Raw genomic sequence first — 24,918 nt, 5'->3', positions numbered from 1 at the left:
GTCCTCTGCCCAGAATGGTGGTGGCACATACCGACTCAGTAAGTGCTGGTGGAATGAATGAATGAATGAGATGCAAAGATCACAATGATAAAAGCCATCTCTGCAGGGCCTTGGATCCAATGCCAGATATCGTGCTAGGGGCTTTGCACACGTGACATCATGGAATGCACATTCCAACCCTTATGTGACCATTGTGCAGTGCAAGGGAACGTTGCTTAGAGATGTGGAAAGCATTGGCACCGGGTCCTATGGGCACCCAGTTGGGGAACAGCCTGGGAATGCCGCCCAGTGTGAAATCAGAGTCCTCACTGCTCTGTGTGCGGGCGGCTGGCTGTGCCTGAGCCCCAGCCACCATGCCCTCCCACAGCTGTGTTGCCTCAGGATGTAAGCATGAAGGTGTTGCTGGGCATGCATGCATGGGTACAGAAGGAATGCTCGTAAGCTTGTCTGACCTCTTCATCTAACTGATGCTGCTGTTGATAATCAGGATGTTGGCGGGGCACCGTACGAGGGTGCCTCTGTGCGCTGGTGCGGGTGCATGAGCTGGAGGCACTGGGGGAGGTTGGTAAGGCTTCCTGTGTGGCCTTAGATGGCACTGAGGCCCAGTGGCTGGGTACCTGCTGCTGCTCAGCAGTGAGATTCGGAGCAGGTGGCTCCTGCTCCCTGAGACTCAGTTTTCTTCTCTGTGAGGTGGAGGTGAGGCTCGTGCCCTCCACCTTATCTAGCTGCTGCAAGAGCTGGATGAGCTCATCTGCTACCCCCCGCAGTCTCCCAGAGGGGAAGTGGCAGCCTGTGCAGGGGGTCTGGGCATGTGTGGATTCTGGAAACCTCAGTGCATCTCCAGTCCGTGTGTGTGTGTGTGTGTGTGTGTGTGTGTGTGTGTGTGTGTGTGTGTGTGTGTTTACTCTCTGGGGCACTCTGATGACTCTAAGGTTCTGAAATACCAGAGCTAAAAGAGACTCAGGGTTCTGATGCTCCTTGTTAAGTTCAGAGAGGCCCAGTAATCCACCCAAAGTTGCACAGGACAACCAGGCCCTGTGTAAATAGATACAGGAACTCCCTGTGTAAGACAGCCTAACAGCAGGGGTGTGGTTTCGCCTCTGAAGCAGAAGAACTTGCTTAGTCTGACTGTCGCTGTAGCTCTGAGCTGCCAGCAGCTTAAAGTCTGGGGTCTCTTCTGGAGACATCCTAACTCTTATGAAGCAGCCAGGTGGTCCTCAGGGCTGCTTGGGAGCACACACAAACAGCTCAACCCAGAGAGCTGACCCACGCATGCCTTGAACCAATGCTATTTGGGTCATCAGGACAGAGGTCAAGGTGGGTCCTGGGGCATTGCAGTCGGGCATTTGGAGCCTAAGAGCAGGGACCAGCAGGAGGGAGGGACACATGGGCAGTGTGTGTGTGTGTGTGTGTGTGTGTGTGTGTGTGTGTGTGTGTGTCTCGCAGGGGGCTTGGCATATATCTGGCCTCTGGTCCTGTTCTGTCCATGCATCATTGAAAAATACTGTCCCATCTCCTGACGGCTCCTGATGGCCCCTGTATTTGGAAGGAATGGTTGGGATCCAGCAGCACTCAGCCACAAACTGAGTCCCTGGGGACCAGGACAGCTCACAAACTACCAAGGAGCAACCAGCCCTATGACCTCTTCTGGTCCTGGGGCAGCCGGCAGCTGAGACGCAGCTGCTGGGGCTTGCAAAGCCTGAAAGCATGTGTGTCTAGGAAGTGGCTGCTGGGCCACTGGCGTGGTGCTCTCAGTGCTGACTGAAGCAGGCAGGGAGCCTTGGCCCCCACAGCTGTCCATAGGTGCCTAGTGTCTTCTTTGCCTCATGCACCTTCTTCCCCTCAACAGGGCTACAAGGGCTATCCTGGACCAGCAGGGCACCCTGGAGAACAGGTGAGGCCCAGCCCTGTCCTGCCCTGCTCGCTTGCAGTCCCTGCTGCTCTCTGGTTTCTTGGCTTGGCTTGCAGCAATCTTGGGAACCTGGCTGTTAGGCTGCCCACACAGCCCCCCTTTCCCTGCAGCCACATTGGCCTGGGAGAGCAGAGTCCTGGCTGGCCCAGGGTTGGCACGAGCCTCTCCACTCCGGTTGGAGCCATGAATAGCTGGCCTGTTCAGGGCGATGTTAAGGGATATTATCCACGCCACCGCCGCTGTGGGGTTTGCAGGAATTTGGGCTGCTCTGGCCCAAGTCAAACAGCAGCCGTGCCAGCGTGGGAGCATGGGCCAGGCCTCCTCGGGGCTTTCTTATTCCTGGGCTGCAAGCAGAGGGGGTTTTGTCCCTCCAAGCTGGTCTGACTGGTTCCACTGAAGGGTGGGCTTGGGATCCCAGCAGGCCCCTGGCTTCCCATTCCTTTTGTTTCATCTCACATTTCTGTTGCTTTTTTTTTTTTATCCATTTCTAGCCCCCCTGTGGCCAGGCATTCAGCTGCAGGCTGCAGCCAACACCATCTCTCCTTTCCTTATGGTTCTCTCTGTTGCTTTACAGGGGCAGCCAGGACCTGAGGGCAGTCCAGGGGCCAAAGGTTACCCTGGCAGGCAGGTGCAGTATATGGCTTCTGGAAGCTCTGTGGCCATGATGATGTGGAAATGGCCACGGGTGCCCCAGGCAGAGGGAGGCGATGGGCCAGGGTGGGGGGCAGGAGCTGCCCTGCTGGGCGGGCCCCAACACAAAGTGACCAGGTGGCTAAAACACTGCAGTACAGGGATGCTCAGGAGTGTGGCTGGGAGTGCAGGGATCCAGGGATCCAACTAGAACTGTTCAACCAGAACAGTTGGGGTTGGGCTTGAAGACCACTAATCTAACCCTGGACCCCTTGCACAGAGGGAGGAGCAAAGTCTCAAAGGAGCCAGGACTAGGCCGGGCTGTGGGCAGCAGGTAGACTGTCTCCATATGTCCTTGCCCTGCTCTCTTCTGTGTTCCAGGGACTCCCCGGACCAGTAGGAGACCCTGGCCCCAAGGGCAGTCGGGTAAGTGGTCCTTGGCCAGGGCCTCCCAGGTGCAGCCTGGGTGGGCATCACTGGTCCTTCTCAAGGCTTGGTGGGAGGTCAGGGCTCTGAGGCCTCCCCCACACCCTACACCTGAGTGCTTCCTCAGAACAGAGGGGCAGCTTGGTCCCTTAGGGCTGGGCACCCTGGGGGCTGCTGGAGCTTTGGCTGTGGATCAGTTGCAAACAGACGCTTGCTAACTGTGTCCTTCAGGCCATCCACAGAGCGGGGGCTACTTCAGCTGCCTGGGACCCTTAGAGGCCTCCCGACTGCCACCATCTGATCCGATAGGAGCAGGGGTGACACCCTCCTGAGGACAGTGGTGCCTGGTAGACACAGGCTGTCTAGGCCAGAACTGCTGGATCTCCCCTCAAGATCCCCATGGGCCTCAGATTTCCTGCCTGTAAAATGGGAGTGAGGTCCATCCTACCCCTAGTAGGATTATAGGGCTGCCTAAGGTGTGGGCTGCTGTGTGGGCCAATGGATCTGGAAAGAAGAAGAAGTGATCTTATGGAATGATTTCTTCTTGGTGCACAGAAATGGTGTGCAATTGGTGCTCGACACACATTAGCTTTCACTCCCACTGCTGTGAAATGGATCCATAGGGAATGAGAAAGAATGAGAAGGCAGAAACAGCCCTAGGCTGTGTCCAAAACTTGTATGCAAAGAACAGAAACACAGGGAGCAAGTGCTGAGTATTACTCAGTGAGGTGCAAATTGGTGCCAGGGCTGAGGGTGGTCCTGGCTGGGGACATCAAGGGCCATGTGGCAGAGGAGGAGGCAGGAGGGCCAGCTTTGGAGGGCTTATCCCTGCCATCCTGAGTACTAGGAAGGGTGTGCCTGCTGGAGGGAACAGTGTGATCGAGGGCTGGGGGCCATACACCCTTTAGGCTATGGTTCCTGTACTAGAGGAGCCTCCTGGCCTTCATGTCAACTGTCGGAACCTGGCTCCAGGGACCAGCCCCTCCGTCACTGACAAACTGTGCCATGGCAGCCCTCAAGCCTGATTCCCTGTGTGTCTAGTGACTGGTACAACAGTTGCTCTGTGAAGTCATCAGGAAGGCTTAAATCACGGTCACATGGGTTGCGCTGTGGACACCCTGGAGGCCTGGGAGATGCTGCTGTAGGAACCATGGGCCCCCACAAGCATCTCTAGGCTTGGGTAGGACTGGGAGACCCGCTAGCTTCTAATCCAGCCACAAGCTTCCTCCTGCAGGTCCCGGAGTCCTGGCATGGGGCAGGCGCGCATGCCCTTCCCTGGCGTGAGGGTATGTGCCTTTGGACTACATCGTGGAAGCCAGCACCATGCAGTCCATGGGCATATACACTTGCCTCAAGGCCTTTGTCGTCGAGGAGCCACACTGCCACTGCGAGGAAGAGGAGCCAGGCGCGGGATGGCAGAGGCGGGCTGGGATGTGCTGTGCTTGTCACACTCTACCCCTCGACCTCTCTGACCCCCCTTCTGCTCTCTCCTAGGGCTACATTGGACTCCCAGGGCTCTTTGGCCTGCCAGGGTCTGATGGAGAACGGGTAAGTTTGCTGCTTTTATATCTATCCTTCTACCCAGTCCCTGCCTAACTGATGCCAGCCTGGAGAAGTCATGGGACCCCTCCTGGAGGAAGTGTCCTTAGATTCAGCAGTAGTCTGCCCAGGGGACAGGTCGAGGCAGATGCATTCCAGGCATAGGGAGCAGCATGTGCAAAACCAGGGACATGTGGCAAGTTCACCAGTCAGTGCTGAGGTAGAGGGTGAGAGGGGGCGAGAGTCTGTGGGCACTTAGAGCACTGTACCACTCCAGGGCTTTCAGCAAACAAGAAAAAGGCCCATTCTATATATTCAAGGGCCAGTAAAGCTTTCTGAACTTGGCCATGCCACTCCTTCCACTGTTGTCCAAGGGCTGGTGTCCTGTTGCAGTGCCAAGTTGTGAAGAGCCCAAGGGACCATTAGTACCCACAGAGCCAGTAGGAGCTTGGTATGCCCTAGGACAGAAACACCCACTGGCCCTTGTATCAGACAGATCCTCCCTCTATTCCAGTAGCTGTGACTGGATGTCCCCTGATCCCAAGGCCAGGGTGGTGGCAGCTTGTAAACTGGCTGTGGGCAGTAGAGCTGGAGGGCAGGTGTGGGGGAGCCAGAGGTGGGGCAGGCTGCAGTGGGCACCTGGTCGCTAGTATGGAAGCAGCTTCCTGTGCATGGGGCTGGGTCTGGTTTGGGCGAGTGCAAGAGGTACCCACAAACCCTGAGCCTGGAGTTCAGGTCTATTAGAAGCCCCTGGCTGGTGGCCAGGAGACTTTATTCCTCCCTGCTTAAGCCTATATTTGGGAATGCAGGTGTAACTTTAGAGGTTATCTGAGGATGGGGAATCTTAGGAAAGCAAAAGCAGCACTTATTAAGCATCTGCTAAATACCAGGTGCATAGGGGACTTTCGTTCCCCTAGCATAGGTCTATGTAGACTTTGACCCTACAGAGTGTTAGGACCAGCTAGCCAGTGTACATGTAACTGGTGCCACTGTATACGGGACCCAGGTTCCAAGCCCTCTGGGACTTGCTCCTGTGGTCAGGCCTGGGGCAGGTGTGGCTGTCCCTTGCTGGAATCCTTCCTGACCTTTCCTTTGTCTCTCCCCACTACAGGGTCTGCCTGGCGTTCCTGGCAAGAGGGGCAAGATGGGTAGGCCGGTAAAGATTTTCCGTGTCTATTATATAGACTCTATGGGTGCCCTGACCTCCTGTGGGCCGTATGGCCTGACCTTTTCCACTGCTCCCTGCTCACCCATTGTTCTGCTTTCAATGTCTGTGCACGAGCCCTGCTGCTGCTGGGTGGGGATCAGGGCTTCCATGGGAGGGTTCCTCTCTCCCTGTGGGCATTTACCACTCACTGGGGCAATGCTGAGTCTGGGGACTTCTGTCCTGGGTGCTTATGTCCAGGGCCTGATAGGGCTGGGGGGGGGGGGGGCGATGTGCTCCCTTTTCAGAGGATCACACAGTGTCTGTGTTGTCTAGGGGTTCCCCTGTTCTTATGGTTTTTCTCATGTGCATACACAAAGCTGGAGGGACAGGGATGCGTGGCCAAGTCCCTGGCAGGGGAGACCCTGGTGGGGTCTGCAGTGTCGTCTCTGCCTCTGCAGTGGTCTTTCCTCTTGTCTGGGCATCTTCTGGGCATGCAGAAGAAGTAAAGTCTCAGAGACATTCATTAAGTGGCCGAGGCCCCACAGCTGAGGACCGTGGTGTCTGGATTCCAAGTCAGGGCATTTGTCCTCAGCTGTGAGCTCAGGGGAGGCAAGATAGCGCTCGGGCTCCCCAGTTGGTGGGGACATTGTAGAATGGCCGTACCTGGGAGACAAGTTATACTCAGTTATGCCTTCATTCACAAGGGAAAACTGAGGCCCTGAGAGGTAGAGGATTGTCATGGAGGTCCAGCTCCCAGCCACCTCTGCAGCTATCCTGTGGTGAGCCCTAGTTGGCCCTGGGGCGCCAGGAGGGATCTGTGATTCTGTGGTTGGGAGGGATGCTGCACAGAGCCAGGAGGTATGCTTGGCTCATGGTTTGGAGCTCCAAGGGCATGGAGAGGGGACAGCCTCTCAGGAAATGGCACTGTAGCAGTGCAGGGGCTGAGGATGGGGGCAGCAGGTGTGATGGGGCCATGGAGCCAGGCCAGGAAGGAGCCCTGTTCATGAGAATGGCATCAGGCCCTTCCCAGGGTAGCTTGCTCTGCTGTGGCACCTCATCACCTCCCAACAGGCCTGAGCTCTTAACAGTTCCACCCCACACCCCCATCCTGCCTAGCACATGTAGGCCCAAGCAGTGAGCTGGATGTGTTTGCCGTGACTGGATGTGAGGCTGGGCCATCTGTGGGCTTGACTGGGGCTGCACGGGGAAGGAAGACTCAGGCCCTGGCCTCAAAAGGCTGGCAGTGGGGTCCCCACCCCCAGGCCTGAACCTGTGTGGTCTACAAGGCCTATTGCAGTGCTTGGCCTACCTTCCATGGGGCAGCTGGACAGACCCACCCAGTCCCTGATGGGGGAATGAAAGAGGGTATGATTAATGATTGTATCGTGTGGGCTGCTGAGAGGCCAGGAGCCTGGACCCGAGGGCTTGGGTTGTGAGCTGTCAGCGAAGCTGTGCTGGGAACCTTCTTCACTGGTGAGGTACCTGAGGGAGTGAGCCTGGGAGCTGTGGGACTTTCGAGGGAGGATATGCCAGGTAGCAGTGAGAGCAGCTGCCAAGGCTCTGGGCTCACACTGTTTTGAATGGTGGTGTTTGTATCTGAAATGAGGATGGTAGTGTCTGGCTCGTGGGATCGCTGTGCACTTAGTGGGTACTCAGGGAACAGTAGCAGGCTCTGCTTTGGTTTATTCCTTTACGGCCCAGAGGAGCTGAGCATCCTGGGACTTTGGCCCGGTCACCTACTCTTCTCTGGGGCTGGTTTCCCACATATGTACAGTGGGGCTGGTGGCCTTATATTATCCAGCTGTTAAGGGGGTGATGATGGGTAAGCAGAAAAAGCCATCTACACAGTGTGCTCCTGACCCCAAGTCCTCCTTAAGGGGACAGAGAGCCACTTATTGAGGCCTCCCTATGTGTACTGTTCTAACCATGTAGGATTCCCCCAATGAGCCCAGACGAGATAAACAGACTCACACCAAAGCTGTTAGTTCAGAGATCCTCTGGGGCCTTGCCAGACTTGAAACCCGTTTACTGAATCACCACCTCCTGGCTTCTTGCTTACTACTCTGAGGCAGGAATGGGCTCTGGCACCAGGGTGCCAGTCATGGATGGGAGAAAACCAGGCTTCTCAGCCAAACCGCCTGGGGCCCACGCAATGCTCAGGAAAGCCTTGACAACAGCCCCAACTGGGATCCAGCCGGCACTGCCAGCAAGTTGGCAAGGGCTGATCAGATATGATTTAATACGGGTGTAATAGACCACATATCAGTTCAGTCCTTACGGCTTTGCCCACCTGCCCCGCGCCATCTTCAGGGCTGTCTGTAGCCAGTGCCGCCAGCTATTTCATCTCCCTGGGGGCCAGAGCTAGAGGGTTCCTTCCATAAATTCTGATTTATTTTTGTTCCAGTTCAAGGCCAGACCATGTCTAGGCAGTGCTGCGAAGGTGACCACAGTGGGCTGCGTTTTCAGTTTCGCTGGTGATGGTTTTGCTGTTGGTTGAATTTTTCCTGGCCGGCAAATCCCTGGGTCCTTGCACATGACCTCTTCTGCTGTTAACCTGCAAGGAGGGTGTGTGAGGGCCTCATGCTGATGGGAACTGAGAACTAGACAATGAAGGTAGAAACACAGTGGGGCTGTCAGGCATGAGCAGGTGCAGGCCAGAAGTGAGTGACTTGCCTGAGGTCAGACAGCAAATCGGTGGCAGGGCCAGCGCTGGAACACAGGCCCCTGGCTTGCTCTCGTTGCTCATGTCTTTGTGCTTCCTGCAGCTCTCTTAACTTCCTGCATTTCCTGCTTGAAGGAGAATGTATAGAGGGAGAAGATGTTAGCAACTTGGCTGCAGTGACAAAGCAGTCTCCAGCCTGGCCTGGCCTTTATGGGTAGCTGTAATAGGGAACTAACCCATACCTCCCAGTCAGGATCTCTGCCAACAGGCTGGCAAGGTGCTATGTGAGTCCTTTTGCCATGTATGCTCTGAATTCCCCACCAGTCTGTTAGGAGCTGACAAGGCCAGCCTTCTGTATGCTTCAGGGACTACTGGGACTTGCCCAAGGCCTTGCAGCTGCCTGGGGACGGGAGGAGAGGGCAGCACAGGATTTTTAACACTGTGCATTTCAGCTTCAAGCTCAAGGCCCTCCCTGGCTGCCAGATTGGGAAGCAGAGATCCCAGAGACAGAGAACTCTGATTTCCAAGTAGGGAAACTGAAGACCAGAAAGATTCGCTTCTAAGGTGTGGTGATTCTGTGAGCTGGGAGCTAGGGTGCCAATGTCTCAGATGTGACTCCAAGCCTTCCCAGGACTGTTGGTGACCCTAGGGTCCCCATGGACAATGCTGTATTCCCCAAGGTGATGCTCCTTGACTGCATTTTCTACGAGACGACAGCATACTGAATGCTGTGGGATGGCCAGAACTCTGTCTGAGTCTGTACTCCTGGAGGCAGACCTTTCTGTGAAGAATGCAGGCTGCTTCAAGTGTAGTGGCAAGGATGCACTTGGGAGGAACTTGGTGACTCGGAAGAACTGAAACCTTGCCAGGAGTTCTGCTCTTCCCCTCACTGGGGGCTCCTCCTCCTCCAGGACTGAGGAGGTGCCCCTGTGGGCACAAACTCTATGTAGCCTGGCAAAGGCACGTGAGGGATGGTAAATGTCTCCCTTTTTGCTCGGCCTGGCCCTGCCTGGGGAGGAAGGCAGGGCTGCCTGTTTGCAGGCTAGTGAGCCAAGCCATAGAGGCCTCAGCTTGACTTTAGATCCCAGATGTCACGTGCTTCCTGCTCCCCCCAAGCCCACCCTCTGGAGCAGACAGCTGGGGTGGACCCTACCCAGAGGCAGGGGAAGGGCTGAGATGGCCTCAGAGGCTTCTTGCTTCACCTCCGAGCTGCAGGAGTGAGAGAGCATGGAGCCTCCCTCCAGGACTTGCTCAGCTCCAAGGACGAAGTGTACAGTTCCCCAGAGGGGCCCCGACCTGGGGCAGTGCAGAAACCACGTGGCTGGGGCTCGGCAGGGAGCCAGGCTCCATCCTTGGGCCTCGGGCCAGCCTGTTGCCGCTAGGGGCTCAGGCCTGCGGAGGACCGGTGCCTGCTGCTGGCCAGGCTGAATATGCTGGCCATGTGGCTGCCTGACGCGGACAGGAAGCAGACAGGACGGATGTGGGGGCTCGCGTGCCCAGCTTGGCGGCCACCGCTCTGAGATCCAGAGGGCCAGGCTTTGGGGACCCTGGGGTGACCACTGGGCATGGGCCTTTCTGCTGGAGAGCTGGGGAATTGGGGCCTCAGGTATGTTCTGGGTCTCAGTTTCCCCGCTGGTGCAGGGAGGAGCTGAAGATCAAGAATATCTTGCTTCCATCTGGGACCATCTGTGATGGTTTCAATCCAGGGTTTGTTCCAGTACATTCAGAATGCTTGCTTTTTCCCCCAACAATTGTGCTTTTTCTTAGTGACTTCCCTAGCTTCCTGGCAGCTATTGCTTAACCCTTTGTAGGAAGGGAGCATAAAGACAGAGACAGGAGACAGGAACAGCCAGCTGACTCGGCCCTCAGTGTCTATTCTGCCTGCAGTCCCAGGGCCATGAAAGATGCCTTTGAGAGGTCCAAGGATTGTTCCATCCTCTTGGTCAGTTCATAGCCATAGCAGGCAGCCTGTTTATGTTCAAGTCACAGCCCTGCTGTTTTGTAGCTGTGTGACTTTGGATATGTCTCTTAACCTTTCTAAATTGTACTTTTCCCATCTGTAGCATGAAGCTAATTTTAGACCCTGTCTCCTAAGGCCACTGGGCTGTTAGTGTCACTGTTACTGTCTGATGTATCCCACTGTCACCCCTCACTGTTTGCACCCTGGCTATGGAAGTGACCCCCACTGGGTTTATGGCTCAACATCCTGCCACAGGGTTGGGCCTGTGTATTATTACTGCAGCCCACCCTGGGCCCAGGGCTCACCTTCAACATCTCTGACCATTGGAAAGCTGAGGCTCAGAGAGGCCTGTGTGTGATGGAGCCAGGGCTGAGGTGGGGTCCTGGGTCTTGGCTGCTGGATCTCAGAGGAATCCTAGGACCTGCCTGGAGCAGTCTCAGAATGAAACTCAGGCCAGGAGGTGAACCTGTTGGGACTACAGACAGTTGCTGAGCCGTGGCTGCTGTCATGTCCCAGTGCCCAGGCTGGGTGGCATCCCTGCACCTAGGGGGAGCTCTCACATCCCCCCACACCAATCCTAACATGGGTGAGACATGGCCAGGGAGGGGTTGCCCAGGCCACACAGCCAGGCTGCAGGATAGCCAATGGCCTCTCCAGGCCAGCTGCAGACGCTGTACTTGGAGAACAGAGCAGGGATGTCTGTCCCTCACGGTTCAGCAGGACAGCATCCCCCAGGTCCCTCTCATGTCCTGCCAGCCTCTCTTCCCCAGCCTCCAAGGCAAGAGTGGGAAACTCAAGACCTTCCAAAGGATGCAGCCCACTGGGCTGATGTCTCCTGTCTCAGGAAGTGAGACAGATCTTCCTTACATCATGGCAGAGAGGGGTAAAGTTGAGGTGTGGCTAGAATTTGCAAGGAGGGGATCCCAAGATGACAGGAAGGGAAGGAGTTTTGGGTGGAGTTAGATGTACCCCTGACTGGATGATGGCCCCCAACACAGAGACGCATGCACACACATGTATCCCTCTACTACCTACTGCACACACATTCCAACCACTTTTGCATGCCAGGCTCTGCCTGTGCACAGCTCACGTGAGCCTGGCAGTCCATAGAGTGGGGTTGTTCTGCCTCATGCTTTCTGAGCTAGACCAAGTCATGTGTTCTCTCTGATCCTCCATTTCCCCATCTGCTAAATGGGACCAATAACCCCTTTCTCTGGAGGATGACTGTTGAATGCCAGTGCAGTGTTGCCTGAGCAGCTTGCTTGGGACCTTGTGGCTGTGTCGTTATTTCCTGCTTTTGAGTGATTCTTCTGTGGGGGTGGCCTGCTCTCCTGATCCCAGAGACTTCCGGACAGAGGAGGGATTTGGAGGAGGGAGCAGGCTTGTTCTGCCGGAGGCACATGTCCTGGTCTCTGCTGGCCAGTAAAGATTGGCCCTCGCTGTGGGTTTTGTCTGTAGGTTTGTCTTTTGGGGCTTAATCCCCCAGCAGAGCCGCGATGACCCTCCGAGAGGCATCTGTGCTGGTGGTGCAGCTCAGCCAGCCATTGGGTCAGGGAGACACGTGCTTGGCCTTTTATTAGATTTCTCTGGAAAAACAATGATGTGAATTCAAGGAGGGGAAGAGAGCAGGTTTCCCCACATTCTGCACTTGAGCACTTTCTTTTCCTTTTGAAGTAGAAATGGAATTAGTTCTCCAGCCCCTCCCCTGGGCCTGTACAGCTGATGTTTTCCCAGCTGTGCACTCCCCAGAGAGCATGGAGTGGGGTCAGGCAAGGGCCAGGCGGGCAGACCTGCCTGGGCCAGGCAGCTCCATCTCCCTGGGAGCTGCTGAAGCTCACCTGTGGAGTCCCTGCTAATGATGCTCGCCAGCAGAGCGATCTCATGTGCACCTGACCACTCACAGCCTCATTTTATCAACCAGTAAAATGAGGATCTTGGTTACCTGGGATGGTAGTCTGGACTAGAGCACGCCACAGAGTCCTTCCCCTTATGATCAGTGGGGAAACTGAGGCTGGGGGCAGGGTTGCTGGTGATGGTGAAGATTCTCTTTAAAACTGTCAGTCAACAAGTGGTGCAGGCCCAGACCCAGCTTCCTGGCCCCCAGTAGGTGTCCTTCCAACTCCATCAGAGGACAAGTTCCCAGGCTCAGGACCAGGTGGTTTGGACTATGAAAGAGGGTCAATGGTGTGTGCTCCCCACCCTCCCCTGAGCAGTTCTTTGTGTGCCTGTGTCAGCTGACGGTAGGAGATGACTACAGGACCCAAAAGGGAGCAGTGGGTGTCCTCAGCCATTGTCCTTGTGTTGTCCCCCCTGGGGGTTGGGATCTAAGCCCTGTGCAGGTGCACACTCTGACCCTGTTTTGTTCTCTTTCCTGCCTCAGGGCTTCCCTGGAGACTTTGGGGAAAGAGGGCCTCCTGGACTCGATGGAAACCCCGTAAGTATTTTCAAGTGTTGGGGAAAAGAGAGAGCAAGCCAGGCTGACTTCAGGAGCCTCAGCTTTGGGGTCAGACAGACCTGGGTCAAATCCCAGCCTCACAACCTGCTCATTGAGGGTTCTCAGACAGGTTACACCACCTCCCTGGACCCTAGTTCCTGTCTGCTGCATCCCTGGCTACACCCATCCTTGACACCTAGGGGAGTTCATGGCCACTCCCCACATCATTGTCATCTTACAAAGCCTCAGCAATGTTTATGAGCCCCAGCAGCTGGGAAAGTGAACAACTTGCAGGCCCTGTTTGGAGAGAAGAGCCGAGTTCCAAAGCCTTCTCCACCACAGCGTGTTTATAGAGTTTGTAAATAATCTGAGGCCCAGGCCCTGTCCCCTCTCTGAGCCAGGTCAGCCTGCCCCAGGGAACCGAGGCCGCCTCTTCCGGGTCTGTCTCAAACAAGGAAGATGTTCACTGGAGTGCAGAGCTCTCTGGGACACCCGCCACAGCCCCTACCTCTCCTTGGGACTCCCTGCCTGAGCAGCCCTGCTTGCCTGTGTGCTCTGCACCTGATGACGGGCTGATTCACTGCCACCAATGCTGCCTGAGCCTGAGCCTGCCGGGCACCCCAAGGGGTTAATCTTGACCCCCAGCCAGATGCACCTGGGTTCGAATCCTGCTGCACTGCTTGCCAGTAGTGTGAGCCTGGACAAATCGGTTCACCTCTTGGAACCCCCATCTCCCTGTCTGTACATTGGGGCGTGGTGGGAGGGGTTAGAATGCCAGTCCCCTGGGGCTGTAGTGAGAGAGAAACTGAGGCCTGGGGAAGGGTTAAGCCCACCCATGGGTGCTAAGTAGGTGGAGCTACTACTGAAAATGTTTGATAGGAATAATTGTTTGGCCCAGCAGTTAGATGCCACAGGGACCACCTACAGCCTGTATATGAGTGCCTAGGTTTCAGATGCCATCTTCCTACTAATGGGTAGGTACCCTGGGAGGCAGTAAGTGGTGACTCAGGTAGCTGATAGCAAATACCATCCAATAAAGGCACAGTCCCTGGAAGTTCACAGGCTACCTGCCCAGTCCACTGTGCAAGAGGCAGTGAGACGGATGGCATTGAAGGTGGAGGGAGAAGCAGGGAAGACTGGATGGTAACACCAGAACTGGGATGAGGGAAAAACCAGGTGGAACTTGCAGGTATAGAAAATGGAAAATCAGAGCAGTGTTCCCTTTGGATTAATGTTCCTTATTGGATTAACCAGCCCATTATTCCATATTATTCTGAAAGTTCCCTCACAGAGGGGCAGGGATTTCTTGACACTTGTGGTCTAAAGGTGCAGAAGGACTTAGAGTCTACTCTGAGCTCTGCCATGAAGTTGCTAAGTGACCATCAACCTGCCACTTACCTTTGATGGGCCTCAGTTTCCCCATTTTCCTTCCTCATCTCCTTAGTGGCCAAGGGACGACCTCTCACCTGGGCTGACACACACACCTCCAAGAGATGCTGGCGCCAAGCACAACTTCTAGAGCCCTGAGTCTTGTTCTTTTCCACCTTGACCATGAGTCTAGCTTGTCTACCTGTCTTTGTTGGAATGATCAATGAAGATCCATTTTCAGAGGTGCAGTCTCTGAACTTTAAGGGGCAAATCATACCCATAGCTTCTTCCCTGAATTCCCTGGTGGAAGCTGTCTGGCATCTCAGAAGCCCCTGGTGGAAGAAACCCGAGAGCCTGAATCAGTGGAGAAGATTCTCCAAGAATTCCTAGCCCTTCTGTGTGGAGAGGGAGCAGGGAGACTGGAAGGGTAGTCCTTAGCCTAGAGCCCACCTTCGTTTCTGATCCCCTCACACCTAACTTGGGTCTGTCATGTCATCTCCTAAGCCCTGTCTTTGAATCTCAAGGGTAGATGTGAAATAACAAGTATTCTACACACTCTTGTTACCAGGATGAGGTTACTGTTTGTGCAAACCCACCCTACCCATTTCACTGATGGGCAAAGGCAGAGTCTCATTTTAATTCCAGGTCAGACCCAGGATAGCCCCCTGGGTTCTGTGGTTAGGAACAAGGAATGGCTGCTCCCAGAGATCCCCCGCCAGGTGACCACCTGGAGGAGGGCCTAGAGGGAGCACCCCTGTCGGAACAGGGACCTAACCACCTGCTCTCTATCTGCAGGGGGAGCTGGGCCTGCCAGGACCTCCAGGATTCCCTGGCCTCCTTGTAAGTACACAGATGCCTGGGGTGGGGGCTGGTTGGGGACATACCCTGGGCCCTGTCCCCTGGGTCATTCCTCATGGGATTTGAGGCAGAGGGCAGGGCCATGCCTGCTGTCCCCCTAGCTTTACAAATGAGTAGCCAGCTCTGCTGCTACAGCAATGTGCGAAGACAGTGAGTCTGGAAGGAGGCTGGGGCAGGCCCCTGGGTGGCCTCACTCCCAGGAGGAGGCCTGCTCTGGGGCTCGCAGAGGCCATCTCAGGTGGCTCGGTGGGTGGAGGGAGAGCTAGGACACAACTTGTATCCAGATGCTGGCTTTGTCACCTCCTGGGCTTATTTCTTCATTTGTGGCCTTGCTTCCCTGAGCCTTCAGAACCCCTTCTGTGAAGTGCGGTCCCTGGATCCACTTGTGTCAGGACCCCGGATGGACACAGTCCAGTCCAGTGGCTTAGGGGCAATCTCTAGCACCAAACTGCCTGAATTCAAATTCTAGCTCTGCCACTTTGCTAATGAAAATCCTAAGCAAATGTCCTAACTTCTCTGTGCCTCAGTGTCTTTATCCAAATGATGGGCATAATATTAGTACCTAGCTTGGAGGGTCGTTGTAAAGATTTAAACGAACCAATACTTGTGAAGTGCCTCATACGCCATGAGCACCAAAGATACAGTTGTGTTAGCTTATGCTGCTATTTTACAAGTGGATTGTGCAATCACAGACACACATGCATAAGTGCACGGAATATTTTATGCCTCAGAGCAGCTTCTGGAATTGCTGAATTGAGAAAGATTTCAATCCCTTCAAAACTTATATGGGAAAGGCTGCAGCCATTGATTAGTGATGTCTGCCTTGGCTTTGGAGAAACAAGTGTTAACATGTGAGTCACACACTTTCCGACTCTGTTGTCCATTCAATAAAACTTTGCCAAGTACCTTCTTTGGCACAAGGTGCTGACCCAGATGTTTTGGAAAAAGAAATATTTATCATAGAAGTTAGAGAATTCTCCGTAAGTCTGTAGTCCAGCTCCCTGTGAGCCAGCAGGAAACTCTTGGATGTTTTAGTCACTTGAACACCACCTTCTGTCCCCAGGAGTCGGGGCCATTCTAACAGGGCTGTCATTGTTGAGTGTTTCCCCTGTATAGGGAGCCTGAGTCAGCCCTGCTGCCCTTGGGAGGGGCTGTTCAAGGTGCAAAGATGGCCAGTAACTTCCTCTCTAGGCCTCTCCTCCAGGCGCAGCAATCCCAGGCCCCAGAGCTTTTTAGGAGTTAACATTTCCTGGCTGTCATGGTTGGCACACAGTTCCAATTGTCATTGTCCCAGCCACTGCTACACTGTCCTGAGAGAGGCAAGAATGTTGCTTGGCTGGGTGACTGTGGATCCTAGAGACGCAGACTTGGCCGTCCCAGCCCTCAGGCATCCTGGTTCTTGGCAGCTCATTCCCAGCTTCTGCTGTCCATGGTTAGCATAGCCAAATACAATCTAAGACACTGAGCTACATCTGAATGTCAGCTGCAGTATTTAGAATACACACACTGTGGAAACACCTTTTGTTGTTTATCTGCCATTCAAATGTAACTCTGCATCTGTCATTTCATGTGTCCAGTCTCACAACTCTGTTTGCAGAGTCTCTTAGGAGAATCCCAATTAACAGACAGGAAAATTGAGGCCCTTGGACAAGATCACACACAAGGCAGAAAAGGACAGGAGTATAATTTAGCTTTGACTTCCAACTCCAGTCCAGAACACTCTTTCCTGCCCCTTTTAGAGTAAGCAGAGCTGGGGACACAGCCCTCTTTCTCTGACCCTGTGCTCACTCTGGGATTCTGCTTACTACTACACTGATCTAGGCTGCTTCTCAGATCCCTCTTGCCCCCTGCCTTTCTCTGTCCACTTTTAATTTCCCTGAGCCCTGTGCTTAGATGCCCTTTGCTGCCTTGTGGAGGCAGGTGTCACAGGGCTGGACCCGAGTCCCCCAGTAATACTGTTCCCCAAGCAAGTGCTCCCTTTCACTGTCCCACTCTGGGCTTTGGGGGAACAGCAGCTTCTGCACCTGGGGAAATAGTTATCTCCCCAATGAATTGGGAAATAAAGGAATTTTCTAACCAGGATTACCAGGAAACAGCATGGTGAGTCATCTATGGTATTCCAGGAGACACAAGTTTCCAGATGAGCATGTGGGAATGGTGTGTACTGATAGCCCTGGGGAATGGAGGGTCACACATGCCCAGCGCCTTCTGTCTGGTCAGCCACTGTGATTTGCATGCAGACGGATGCCCCAGCCTTCCCCACACTTCCCCACTCCCTTGGCCCTTGAAGCCAGAGGAAGGACACAAGAGGACAGTGAGTATTTGTAGAGCTCTGCATGTGCTTGACAGGCATTAGCTATGCAAGTGTCACCCAACTCACTGACGGGGGGAAGGGTGGAAGAATCAGACTGCTTACCAGGATCTGACTGTCCCCAGTCTCCGGCAGCCACCAGGGGCTCCCTGCAGCCTCGGAGGTACACGGGCTTCCTCACGGCTCCTTTGAGTAACTGAAACCCTTTGGCTGGACCTCAAGCAAATGGTACCCGGTTCCAGAATCTGCTCAACAAAGACAATTTCTGTCTTTCTTTATTTTGAGGGACACAGAGGGGATTTTGGTTCCTCTGTTTAATGAGACCCAATGAATATTCGCTCCAGCCAAAACCCACAACATGTGAGTTCGGTGGACCAGTCCACCACATCCTGTCATGGGGATCATCTGGCTTTGTTTCTTGTCTATAAAGCAAAATTAGGAGCCCCGCTGGTTGCTACTTCCCCAAGCCTCATGTACCTGGCCCCTGTACAGAAATTTCATTGCCTGCCCTCTTAGGGTGGGGAGAGGAATTACCATTTCACAGTTCAGGGAGGCTCAGGGAGGGTGAGACACCTGCCTAAGGTTACAGCCAGACCGGACTCCAGACCTCATGATCTTTCCCCATGCCTCTTGTGGCCAGCTCTACAAGCCTCAGGGTGCTACCCAAGATGGCAGATGCATGTGCACATGAACTTGTGCCAGGGTCCTTCTTGTGCAAGAGATGATGTCTTGACAAACCGCATGAGCTGGAGCCAGACCTGGCCTCAGCCCCCCAACTCCCCTGAGCTGCTGGCCCCTTTTTGTGGACTCTAGAAGGAGGCACAGTTGTCCCCACAGACAGTTCCCTTTGAAGGTTTGTAAATGAGATGAACAGGTTTTCTTTGCGCCCTTCACTAAGCCACTGGCAGCCAAGCACACATGGATCCAGTCCCCCTTAGCTTTGTGCCCTGTACCAGGTGCTGGCTTTGCAGAGGCAAGATTCCCAGATGCCACCTGACCCTGGGCTGGTGCTAGCCGTGTCCCCACTGGCATGCACAGGAATGACAGTCTGTACTGGGAGGGCTATAAGCAGAAAGCAGGGGGCTCTGTGCCCAACAGCAGGGTGAGACATGGTCCTTGAGGTCAGGAAAATGACCTTGGCTCTGAGGACATTGTGGCTGGAGGGATGGAACAGAGCACAAAGACAGTTGGAATCAGGGGAAGGGAAATGGCTCAAAGGAACAGCAGGGCAGCTGTGTGGGCTGGTTGGGGTTGGGAGGAGTCCCTGACATATCCTGACCTGAGTGTCCACCCTGCCTGGTATCAAACCTGTGCTCTTGGCTAGTCATGCATGAGTGACAGCCACAAGGCAGCCTTGTGGATTCAACAGCCCGTGATGCTGGGGACAGACAGGCAGGCAGGTGGACCTGGGTCCTTGTGGCTTTAGCCACGGGTGTTGCTCAGTTCTGGGCTGAGTTCAATTCTTCTCTGAGCTCTGGTTTTTTCATTGATAGTGTGAGTGGGATTAGCCATAGTGCAGACAGCAGGGGTTTGCTGTTGGCAGTGGGTGTGGAAGCCCACTCCAGCACTCCGATAACATCTGGCTGGAGTTGGTGCTCTAAGTACCCAGTACCTAACTGGCACATGTGGGGTCCTGACCAGTTACTGGTGTGGTTGACTATGGCTTTGGTGGGCGTCTGTGTCTGCAGTGCCATGCTGGGGGCTCAGGATTAATGCGGGAGGTGGGGGCTTTTCTCTTTTTGATGCATGTGTATGAGAGGGGCGAGAATTGTGTGTGTGGCTGATCACACTGGCCCTCAGCCCCTTCACAGGGAAGCCTGCTATCTTCCAACTGCCCCCTTGGCCCTGAACTCCTGCCCCCCAGTATCCACAGGCTATGTCAATTGGTACTGAATGGAGCTCCATGCACCACACTGCCGTTAGGCTATACCAATTGGTACTGAATGGAGCTCTACTCACCACACTGCCTAGGCCTATGTGCTGAACCAGAGTGTGTTCTCAGAGCCTCTGGCTGGCCCTGCCCTGCTGCCCAGCTGCAGAACAGCCTCATCCCATGGAGCTAGCTGTATTTATTTGCACACCATGGGGCTAGGGGTAGCCACCCCTCACTCCCTTCATCCAGGAAAAGAGAAGAGGAAAGCTTCGGCAACCAGGGGACCTGCTGAGGACACCGGTTTGAGGTCTTGCCAGGTGCAGGTGTGCATGTGTTACTGCTGTCACCTATTTGCCCCGGGGTCACACATCCCCTCCACGGCAGGTCAGGGCCAGGGAGGCCTCTTCCGTTCTGAGCTGACCACGCTGCATGTGGAGCCCGCACCTTCTAGGCTTTGTCATCCGCTGCTCGCTTGTCCTGCCTGCTAAAGAAATCTGGCAGAAATGTGGTTCCTCATTCTCTGGCCAGCTCCCCATCCCCCCCTACCCCCAGAGACGTCTCCAGGCAGCTCCAACAGAAACTTGAGGTCTTTGTGTCTCCAGAGCTTACAGTCTGAGCCGTGCTCCTTCCTGCACAGTCTGACTTGAAGTTGTTGTAGCAGGATGAGGCCCAGAGAGGGCAAGCATGTTGACTACAGTCACATGGCAGCAGACAGTTAATGCAGAGGATAGGCAAGGGAGGGAGGAAAGGATATTCAGTATATCTCTTCAGTATATTCTTTGTTGTGCTGACTGGGAGGGGTGAGAGGATTACAGGAAGTGGCTTCCCTTTCCATCAGGGTTTCTTTGTCTCAGGAACTATAGATATCCTGGGCTGGATATGGTTTCCTGTGCCTTGGGAGACACTAAATGTGACCCCAACCTCTGTCCACCAGATGCAGGTAGCACCCTGCACACTGGCAGCCAGGAATGCTTGCAGACATAGCCAAGCCTTCCCTAACACAGGTGAATCAGCTCCTGCTGAAGCAATGCTGGGAGGCAAATGGGATTCTTCATTCATTCACTCATTCATTCCCGTTCAGCCTCATTGTGCCTCACTGTGACTCCTCTCTCTCCTCCCTAGGAGAGCTCTCTGCAAAGGGCCCTGGAGCCCGGCCATCCCCATCTCCTCCCCATGGCGGCCAGGCCCTGCCTGCAAAACTTTGTCTCCTGCAGGGACATCTTCTGTGCTGGAGTGGATAGTTTGTTCTGAGGGTCTGTGAAAGCTCTGGTTGCTGCCTCACTTAGCTCTCGCAGCAGTTGGGGGGAGGGAACGCTGTCCCCACTTTATAGAGAAGACTGAGGTCCAGAGAAGTCAAATGAAAGACCTTGAGTCCTTTGGTCTCTACTATGTAAAGAAGGGGTAGCAATGAAAGCACGAACTTGGGCAGGGATCTACATGAACTTTGTTCTGGCTGTTGAATGCAGGTAAACGGAACAAGGACCACCTTTAGTTCCGAGAGGAATTGTGTCCTTGAACTTGAAACCTTGCTATTGGTCCTGCTGGAGCCGCTGTCACTCACACATTCTCTTCTCTTTTTCTTCCCAGGGTGACATGGGAGCATTGGGTCCGATTGGCTACCCAGGACCCAAGGGCGTGAAGGTAAGCAAGGTGGCCAGTTCCCAGCTGGGCATGCAACCCATGGCAGCCCAGGAGAAGGGGTGACCTTTGCTGATGTGGGGTAGATGTTCTGTGGGAAGCAGAAGGTGGCCAGGGTAGGTAGCCCCTCTTTCCTGGGCTGACACCAGTCAGTTACCATCTGCATGTCCCTGGGATCAGATGCTTTTATGGGACTACTGTCAATGGGCTGAGCAGGAGACCAATGTGGTCCCAGGCCCCACAGCACTGGAAGTCTGGTGGGGAGGTGAGACAGCACCATAACAAACCAGTGAACTGAATTCCTCCCCAAGTGGGAGGGGCTTGCGGGGGCAGGGCAGGCAGCAACTACCAGGACAGCCCAGTTGAACCAGCATGCCTGTGACACTGCTCTAGTCTAAGCCTTCCCTTCCTGCCTGGGGTGCTGTCCCCAGAGTCCTGTCTCATAGCTTTGTACCTCCACACCCTTACTCTGGACTGTGGCAGTCCTTGTCCTATTTTACAGCTAAGAACTCTGAGCCCTGGGTTGAAACACTCAGTTGGGCATCTTGGGGTGAGAAAGCAAGCGAGTGTGAGCTGGGGCAGACAGGAGCCCTGGAGCCCCCCTCACAGCTGGCTCCTGGGGGGGTTTTGTTTTGCAGGGGCTGATGGGCAGCGTGGGGGAGCCCGGACTGAAAGGTGATAAGGTGATCTGAATGCTCCCTTATTGCACTGTGGGTTCTCTGCATGCCACCCCTTCTCCGCCTGCACCTGCCCGCCGGAGGCTGCTGCTGGTTTCTTTCCAGGTCCATCCCCTGCACTCTGCCTCCTCCCTGTGCTTCCTAACTTCCTCCTGGACAGTTTAGGCAGGGCTCAGGCAGGTGGACTTGCATACCTTGACAGATAGAGTGGTGTGTGTAAAGGAGCGGGAGCTGTCTGAGGGCCTGGGGAGCAGAGCTGGGACCAAGGTGGGTTCTTTGAGTGCCCATAGCCTTGGGGAAGAGAGGCAGGAGAAAGATCCCCTACCCCGCTGCCCCAGCTGAGCTTCGGGGAGCCACCCCAGACAGGGTGCTGTGGTCAGATGCTGAGGAAACCTGGCTGGGCCTCTGAGGCACCGATCTGCCTCTCCTCCAGCTGCCACTGGGAAGACCTCCCTACCTTGTGAGGAGCCTTCACTGCTTTACCCTGTGCCAAAGCAGAACTGGGGAGGGAGAAGGGGCTCAAGGCAGGCAGCATCTGAATGACACAGGGTCCTGCACTCTTTGTGCCCTGTCCCTTGGCAAACCAGGACCCCTGAGAGGGAGTAGGGGAGGGCTGTGGGGCAGTGTGCCAAGTATGCACAGGGGATCTGAGAGGCGGCCTGCTGCCTGTGGTCTGGCTCCTCCCGTCTGCCTTCTCCTGCACCTGAATCTTAGTGCCAGGTGCCGGGCACCACCTGATTGCTACATGGATTAACCCATTCCTCCTCTACCTGTTAAGACATAAGCTTGCTCCAGGCCACACAGCAGGTAAGTAGAGGGTCAGAATTGGATCCCGGGCTCTGGCTCTCAAGAGAGCAGAAGTCAGAAGGTTAGAGAAGATGATGCCCTTTCTCCAGTGCCTTCTTGTCACAGCCGAGGATGCTGAGACCCCAAAGGTGGTGATGCACCTGTCAAAGGAAGATGTGATGGGTTTCTGGGGGAGCCAGCATGGGCCCTTGCTGGATGGGTGTGAACACTCCCCAGAGGATGTCCTGAGAGCTCACTACCACATAGCCAGCCAAGCACAGCACTAGCCCTGGCCTTTGCTCCACCTGCTTCCATCACTTCTGCCTCCTGCCATGGCCATGCCTCCCGCTGGAGCCCACCCCCTTAGGCCTCTTCTCCCAGCTCTGTCCTGCTGCCTGTGAAGCGTCCCCTTCCAGGGTCATCCCCAACGAGCTTCCTGGTGGAGGTGGGGGGCGGGACGGGGACAGGAGGATGCCCACACCTACCTGTTTTTCCTGAGGCATGGAACATGAGTGCCCTGGAAATGTTGAAGTCACCGGTGCCCAGAAGGAAAGCCAGAGTGCAGGCCCGGGAGCTTTTATAGGCTCCTCTGCAGAGCTGGCCCCTACCTCCCTGGTGCACCGGGAACATGGAAAAAAATGTGCTACATGGAAGTGGCTGGGCTGCTGCCGGAGGCTGCCGGGGACACTTAGAAATGAGAAAGCGCTGGAAAAAAAAAAAATGGGGTGGGGAAGGAAATTATTTTCATGGCTGTAGTTTTCAGGAAAATCAAAGAAGTCTTGATGGGGCGGGTGGGGAGGGGGGTCTGTCACTGTCTTCTGGTTGAATCTATGCACCCCCTCCCTGTGGTCCCGGGGCCGACCTAGCTGTCCCTCAGTGCTCTGTGGTCATTGCTGCCCAGATTCACTAGTTTCTATGAGCCAGCCCGGCTTTGGTCCCACTTACAACCATTTGGCTCCCTCCCCAGCGTGGAGGCACATTCTGGAGCCACATCGGCTGCCGCCCAGCGTTCTCCAAACCCCTTGTCCTGGTTTCCTAGGGGCCTTTTTCCAGGTTTTCTTTCATCCCATTTTCTTTTCTTTTTCTTTTTTCTTTTAAGCATCTCGTTTCTCTTTTCATCTTTTATTTAAAAAAATAATAATAAGCTTCTTGATTTCCAAAACTCCAGAATGTTGTTCAGGATTTTCCAAATTGGAAAAATCAGAATAAATTACAAAAAAAATTTTTTTTTCAGTTCTGGCTTTTTCTCTTGCAGAGGAAGTCCTGCTGGGTCATGGCCCTGGCTGCACTGTATGGCTTTTCTAAGATTCTCCATTCCGCCTGGGCTGTTCTCCCCACTCTGCCGCCGGCTCCTGGGGCTGTGAAGTCCTAAGAACTGGCCATGGTGGGGACAGGCTGAGGCGACTCTGGTCTCAGGAAGTGCCGTTCCCCAGACTAGCCTGCGGCTGCTTGGGAACCGTAACACAGCAGAAAGCAGGGGTGCCAGGGACGTATCCCAGGACCAGCGTTCCAGGGCCCATGCCATCCACTGTCCCTAGAAAAATTCCAGCCCCAAGTGGAGGCCAGGTCACTCTGTGTACAGATGATTTGGCGTCTAATGCTGTAGCTGAGGAAAGCCACTACTAAGAAGTAGAGAGATGCTGATGGCTGGCATGGCAGCCCCTACAAAGGGAAGCGGCGAGAGCTCACAGCCTGATGGTAACACAAATCAGACGGCAAACACAGATGTTCAGCTCTGACAAGGCTGCGGCCTTGGCACACAGTCTATGTCACTCCGGGAGACAGTGTCAGTTAATGACACCTGGGTGGAAGGCTCTAGGAGGGTCTAGTCCCTTTACCAGTATGGGTTCTGACCCCAGGCAGCTCAGTGTCTATGGCCGTGTGCCTCAGCAGGCAGTCATGTAGGACCTGCTGTCTCCATCTGGGTGGCCCATCCTGTCATCTGTCATCCAGGCTTCTGGTCACGTCTGACTTGGGACCAGCCTGATCCTGGCTGTACCCTGGGTACTGGTCTGGAGGGGGTGGGGCTTCTCGAGGGCTTATGGTTGCCATGGTAACCTTCTTTGCTGGTGTATACTTAGGGTGAACAAGGGCTTCCAGGTGTGTCGGGAGATCCCGGCTTCCAAGGAGACAAGGTAATTATGTCACACACTCCTCCCTACCCCTGCTCCTGCCCAGCTGCTCCCTAGACCTGACTCCTTCCCAGGGCCCCTTGGGACCAAGACACCTGTGCGACAGCTCCATTTCCAATAGTTCTGTCTTTTCTATTCCTCGGCCATTCATCGATCATTGCTGAATTTCCACATAGCCTGCTAGCTTGTTTGCCACCTCTTCCCTCCCAGTCTTTCTTACTGTCACCAAGTTGTTCTTCTGAGGGCATAGCTACATTCTGAGCTCACCCGCTTTCTGTGATGGCCTTGTGCTCCAGGAGGGAAGTCCTGCTTCCCACCCAGGCCTGCAGGACCCCATCAGCGGGTCCCTCTGAAACTCTTCTGTCCCTGCCCCTCACCTTGCTGATTCGGAGGGCCTTAAACTACCTCAATGGTGGATAATACCTAGGACATGTTGGAGGGAGGGAATAACTGGCCTTACTGCTACACAGGTTGGCCAAGGGGGTGAACCCTGGTGGCTTTGGCTTCCAGAGTCCAGCCCTGCCTGAGCCTGCTGAGACCTGCTCCTCAGTGCCTGGGTCCTGCA

General features: G+C 54.8%; 1 protein-coding gene across 1 annotated transcript in view; it reads left to right on the top strand.

The window, feature by feature from the left end:
- The window catches only part of COL27A1 (collagen type XXVII alpha 1 chain), a 115,970-nt gene that overhangs the window by 37,912 nt on the left and 53,140 nt on the right, over positions 1-24,918 (top strand). Inside the window, exons 8-17 of the mRNA XM_004594944.2 lie at positions 1,850-1,894; positions 2,487-2,540; positions 2,924-2,968; positions 4,463-4,516; positions 5,619-5,663; positions 12,657-12,710; positions 14,874-14,918; positions 20,708-20,761; positions 21,397-21,441; positions 24,303-24,356. Of these exons, the coding sequence (XP_004595001.2) occupies positions 1,850-1,894; positions 2,487-2,540; positions 2,924-2,968; positions 4,463-4,516; positions 5,619-5,663; positions 12,657-12,710; positions 14,874-14,918; positions 20,708-20,761; positions 21,397-21,441; positions 24,303-24,356 (495 nt within the window). The remainder of the gene's footprint in view (positions 1-1,849; positions 1,895-2,486; positions 2,541-2,923; positions 2,969-4,462; positions 4,517-5,618; positions 5,664-12,656; positions 12,711-14,873; positions 14,919-20,707; positions 20,762-21,396; positions 21,442-24,302; positions 24,357-24,918) is intronic.

The sequence above is a fragment of the Ochotona princeps genome, chromosome 14 (assembly GCF_030435755.1).
Source record: "Ochotona princeps isolate mOchPri1 chromosome 14, mOchPri1.hap1, whole genome shotgun sequence".
NCBI classification, from domain to species: Eukaryota; Metazoa; Chordata; class Mammalia; order Lagomorpha; family Ochotonidae; genus Ochotona; species Ochotona princeps.
This window is presented reverse-complemented; position numbering and strand designations above follow the sequence as displayed.